Source organism: Brassica oleracea, chromosome C9 (assembly GCF_000695525.1).
Source record: "Brassica oleracea var. oleracea cultivar TO1000 chromosome C9, BOL, whole genome shotgun sequence".
NCBI lineage: Eukaryota > Viridiplantae > Streptophyta > Magnoliopsida > Brassicales > Brassicaceae > Brassica > Brassica oleracea.
This window is the reverse complement of record NC_027756.1, coordinates 44666669-44672258: the sequence shown is the minus strand read 5'-3', so window position 1 is coordinate 44672258 and position 5590 is coordinate 44666669. Positions and strand designations below refer to the sequence as shown.

Genomic DNA, 5590 nt, shown 5'->3' with positions numbered 1-5590 from the left:
CTCGTAAATACCACGCAAAATTTACGTCGTATTTACGAGGAAATAGTTTTTCCTCGTAAAATACTCGTAAAGTTACATCCACTTTACGACGAAACAGTTTTGTCGTTACGTTACGAGGAAATAACGATGACTTTAGTTTTTCACGTAAATTCGTCGTAAACTCGACGCAAATTTACGAGGATTGTTTTTCCTCGTTAATTTTCGTCGTTAAGCATGTGTTTTCTTGTAGTGTTTCCTTGAAGAGCACCTTGAATAGCTTGCATTGAGATTTTTGCAGCAAAGCTGATTGCAACATTGAATCTTTTGGATTGATTATGAGGCCTTAATCTTTTCGTGTTGGCGTCACTGGTACTGGTGTTGCTTCTGGTACAAGACATGTCTTCAAGAACGACAGAGAAGTCTAGTTTGTTGTTGGGAAGAGGACCAACAGTGAAAAGAGTCTTGTCGCCATCATAAGCAAAGTGTTTGGAACCCAAATCAGTTTGATAAGTTTCTTGAACTTTTGCAAGAATCTTTCTGCCAATACCCTTGGCTTCAACTGGATTCCCATCTTCATATGTGATAGCGACCTGTATCCAACACATCCCACTGTAATAAGTACTTTCAAAAAAGAAGAGAGATGAAAGTAAAGACATTAAGAAGATTACACTGTATTGGAAGAAATGTTGACTTTTTGATGTGAAGTTGACTCCAAAGTGGTTAGTAAGCAGATCGATCTTCTGTCCTCTAGAACCGTTACCACTCCGAGCCATTTGAAGATGACCACTCCTGTTCGGATCCATTTCTGGAGTCGTTAAACCCACAAGGTCACATTTTAATCATATTTCATTAACATAAAAGTTTAAAACACATTTTTATAAAACCTAATCAAGAATTAAGCAAGAAAATGGAGATAAACTTGAAGATATATGACAGAAAAATAATTGTCAAGATGAAGAGAAAAAACTTGCCAGAGAAAAAGAAAAGAATTATGTAAGGATGCAAACTTTTTTAATAGTATTTTAATAAATCAAACGTATTCTGATATAATCTAATCATGAAAAAATGAAATAGAACAAGCAAGAAGTGGAGTTAAACATGAAGATTATTACATAATAAAACAATAGTCAAAGATGAAGAGAAAATCTTGCCTGAGGAAAAAAAGATACGGAGTATGTAAGAGGAGACGAAGAGTGCGATGACGAAGCCAAACTAGTCGTTGCGTATTTATGCTATTTTTAGTGAAGAAGACAGAGATTTGTAGCTTCTTCTCTTTTTTTTTTCTGGAGGAAACGTGTTAGACAAATCTCTTCATTTTCCTCTTTTTATAGACTCTGCCTGAGGAAACGTGTTACTACTCGATATTACTTTTGAATTAACCAAAATTAATATTTTGATAAATAATTCTCCCTTTATTTCAAAATGATATTTTTTGTCAACATTTCAAAATGATCTATATTCAAAAAAATTTGTTAAAATCAATTTTTTTATATTTCCAATGCATGTAATAATGATACATAGTAATTTTTTTAAAAAAAATTGTATTTTGATTGACTACATTATAATTTAAACATAAAATAATGCATTTATTTTATGTCATTTCATAGTAAAGTCATTATTCTAAAATAATTGTCTTTTGATTGACTACATTATAATTTAAACATAAAATAATGCATTATATCAAAGTATTTCGTTGTTTTACTATGCATTTATTTTATGTCATTTCAAATATCGAACTTTTTAGGTCATTTTTGTAAAATCGTTCAAGAAAGGACAGTAGAATAATTATTTTCCTATGATAAAATGCAAACTCAAGTTTTAAATATCAAATTTATTGAAACATAGATTAACCAGCGCTAACAAAGGCAGAGTCAAGATGCTAAATATGTAAAAACTAAAATCATAACACCGATTTTTATTCTGTTGCTTAGGATCTAGAGTCAATAGTTATATGCTTCAACAGAAGAACATTGACGTGGCAACATCCACATTCAGCTTTGGCATGGGAGAGACAGGTACTGCTTCAGATGTTGTGATCCCACCATGGCTCGATGAAGTCTCGGGAGCTGTCCTCAAACTTCACCGAAGGTGCCATCTGTGCAGCTGCCAAATGAGCATACATTACAGGCGCAACTGCAAAAGAGGAATTTGAGATGTGTTATTATTAGAGAAAAAGACAAAAATAACACTAAATTAAGTTTTTGTTCTCAAACTAGCACTTAAGGTCAAAAGTCACAAAAATAGCACTTAATATTTTATCAAAAGTCACAAACTTAGGGTTTAGAGTTAAAGGGTGGGGTTTAGGATTTAGGGTTTAGGGTTTAGGATTTAGAGTTTAGGGTTTAGAGTTTAGGGTTTAGGGTTTAGAGTTTAAGGTTTAGAATTTAGGGTTTAGGGTTTAGAGTTGAGAAATGAGGTTTTGGGGATAAGATTTCAAATTTTGAAAAATAAAAAAATTAAAATTTTCAGGATAAACTTAGAAATGTGCTATTTTGGTCATTTTAGTTTTTGAGTGCTATTTTTGTGATATAAACTTAGAAATATGCTATTTTGGAGATTTGCCCTTATTATTATGCATTACTCAATACTAAAAAAAACTATAATTCTCACAGCAAACAAGTTTTCCATCTCAGAAATTTTACCTTGAGAGATGGCATATGTGCTCCGCTAGTATTAAAAGCATATTTAGTTAAAATAAAATACTAAACGTAAGTAAAACTGAATAAATATTAGAGATTTCATTTTGCTTTTATGTTATAAGATATTTTAATCTTTAAATTAATGCAAGTTTTAACGTATTTGATGTTTTCCTTATTACTGGTATTATACAAGCCTATTTTCTGAATGACTGAACTATTTACATTAAACATTTAAGAATTTTTTTACGTAAATTTTGTTCATTATTCTCTAAACCATTTTATACTTAAAAAAAGGAGAGTAAACATTCATAGGAAATGATCAAAACAACCTCTCTTCTTTCTTTTTTTGAGAATTTCCTTCCTGTATTTTCTTTCTTTTTTGGTACATCCGTCTCTCCCTCACTCTCCTTCAGTTTCTAGTAATTTTGTTACTAAATGACGATTAACTTTAAGTAAATTTGATCATTAACGACGAGGATAGTTTTGTATAGTGGACCAACTAAAAGAAAAAGCATTATGAAAAGAAAAACAATGAATTCATCGTCATCATCCAAAAGCTACACCGTGTAAACAGGAGCATTAAGTAAATTCCAACCTAAACGTCAAACTTCACCACGCGTTCAAGTTTTAAAGAAACACACCAAATAGAAAATAGACGCATGTGCTAACAATTAATTGTTCACAGAAGAAAAGTTAATCCCAACCTAAACGTCAAACTTCACCACACACATGAATTTATGTAAGAGCGTGGCTGTTTCTTATGCTTGAAGTATAAATAAAGGCTATATTATTCTGCTGAAAAATAGGAAAAATATGTAGTAAACAGAGGCAAATTTCCAACTACAAAACAAAAATCTGAGAACAAGAATTTGTATAAATTAACTCATGGATTCCTCGTTTTTCAACAACCATTTACTAGAAAAAATAAATCTGAGATCAATTTTTGTATAAATTAACTTGTTTTTGACAAAAAAAACAAATTAACTTGTTTGTTTAAGATTTGGAAAATCAGTGAATTTTGGTGATATTTTACTTGCAACTTTATTTTTTGAAATATTTTCCTGAAAGAACTTCTTAAATTAACGTTCTCCGAAACATAGAATTGAGAAAGAAAAAAAGAGCTAAAACCGAATATTTTCAGTTTGCATTCAATCATAAGACACAAGTCTGCTTAGCTCAAAAGCCTAAATGTGCCAACTTTTTTAAAGTTGCTTCACCGAGTGGTGTTGGAAGGAAAACGAATCACATATGCTTAGGCCTTCGCCTTGCCACTTGCTCTTCGTTTTGTATGCCACGCTCGATTCCTATCTCCATTAACAGGGTTCTTATGAGCAGCAATCGAGCATTGGTCAGGCCTTCCACTCTTTGCATTCATCTCCATTTGCATCCTCCTCCGCCTCATCCTGTTCTCAAGCCTCATTCCTTTCAGAGCTCGAGTTCTCCTCTCAATCTCCAACGCTTGTGTGAAGTTCCATATCCGAACTACGCCTTCTTCACCTCCACAAACTATACGGTCACAACCCACGTCCACCGAGAACAGGTTCGAACCGAACCCGTGCAGCATTCTCTGTGGCGGTTCCACAATTCTCGAAGAAACCCTCTTGGGTAAGCCACGACGGTTAGTCTTCAACAACTTCCTAACGTCGATAAGTGCGAGTTTACCGTCACCAGATGCTGATACAAGCCAGGGAAACTCGAAGGAAAGAGAGTAGACAGGACCAGTGTGAGGCATCCATTGAGATATGAGCACGACGTTTGTTTCACTACCGTGTTTTCTGATCTCAAACATTTTGATCCCTCCATCTTCCCCACCGGTAAACAGGAAATCTCCACTATGGCTTCTTGCAAGAGAGTAAGTGTTACCCTCATGAGCACCATGGATGATCGCCTGAGGAGTCTCACTGCTAATGTCCCAAATGTACACATCCGAACCAGCAGCACAAGCGATGCTTGTCTCATGAGGCGCTAGTCCCCAAACCCAATCACTATGCCTCAACGTTTTGATACACTTGAATGAAGACCTATCCCATATCCGAACAGACATGTCCCACGAACCGCTAAAGATACTTGTCATGTCCAGTGCAAGAGATGTAATAGGACCCTCATGCTCCCAAAGACGAAACTCTGTCTTCTCTTTCTGAAAACCCGTGAGGTCAAACAGGTTTTTCAGACCGTCCACTGCTTTCCAGCAATGTATAAAACCATCAGTACCGCCAGCTACCAAGAGCTTCGTATCAGCCGCAACTGCTCTAATAGTACAACCAAGCGGTTTAGAAGCTGCAATAGACAAGCCTTCTTCCATTCCCCACATCCGAACAATGCAGTCATATCCAGAAGTGAAAATGAGCTTAGCAGAAGCTAAAAGAAAAACAGTACGAACTGCTTCAGTGTGACCATAAAGGGTATCAATACTATGACGTCCTAAAAACGTATTGCTCCTAAACTCCCTCTCAATAAACAGCTCTTTCCATGACCTCTCTTCAGAAGTTTTACCCCCGAAGACGACGGGGGGCCCCCACCTCTCGCAGTAGAAGCCTTTCCACGCATGATGCTCTGAAGCTAACCTATGCAGACAAGTCGAAACACAGGACACAAGGCCCAACTCTTTTGGGTCAAGGCAGTTAAGAATCTCGGATATCAAAGCCTGAGGCAAATCGATAATGGTGTATCGATGAGTAGTAGTAGTAGTAGTGGACAGATCCTTATCACTGGGCGCTACCAAAGTCGCCTTCTTTTGATGATAACAAAGCTTCACACATGGAACCTCCACAGACCCATCTCCAATTCTCAACTCAGCTCCTTGATTGGATAAACCTTGGCCAACAATCGCAACTTCAGCTCTCTCTTGGCACTCAAATTCCATGAAAATCCAACCAAGCGTCTCAGAAACGACCCAAACCGGATCTGAAAATCTACAGCTCCAGAGACGAATCCCAGCTAAGCTTGAAGAAAAAAAAAAAAAAAAAAAAAAA

At 35.8% G+C, this 5590-nt stretch overlaps 2 protein-coding genes across 3 annotated transcripts in view; both read right to left on the bottom strand.

Annotated features, from left to right (window-relative positions):
• Positions 1–2101, bottom strand: part of LOC106315127 (protein argonaute 9-like) — an 11057-nt gene extending 8956 nt beyond the window's left edge. The window contains exons 1-4 of the mRNA XM_013752893.1: positions 2022–2101; positions 1831–1835; positions 648–784; positions 236–569 (exon numbers count right to left, since the gene is read on the bottom strand). Of these exons, the coding sequence (XP_013608347.1) occupies positions 236–569; positions 648–784; positions 1831–1835; positions 2022–2101 (556 nt within the window). The remainder of the gene's footprint in view (positions 1–235; positions 570–647; positions 785–1830; positions 1836–2021) is intronic.
• A 1554-nt stretch (positions 2102–3655) lies between these two features.
• The window catches only part of LOC106318313 (F-box/WD-40 repeat-containing protein At5g21040), a 2290-nt gene continuing 355 nt past the window's right edge, over positions 3656–5590 (bottom strand). The window contains exon 2 of one of the 2 annotated variants that reach the window (XM_013756234.1): positions 3656–5555. In XM_013756234.1, coding sequence (XP_013611688.1) covers positions 3871–5481 — 1611 coding nt within the window. In that variant the 5' untranslated portion in view covers positions 5482–5555 and the 3' untranslated portion in view covers positions 3656–3870. Of the gene's footprint in view, positions 5561–5590 lie in introns of both variants that reach the window. The other variant, XM_013756233.1, reaches the window with a different exon arrangement.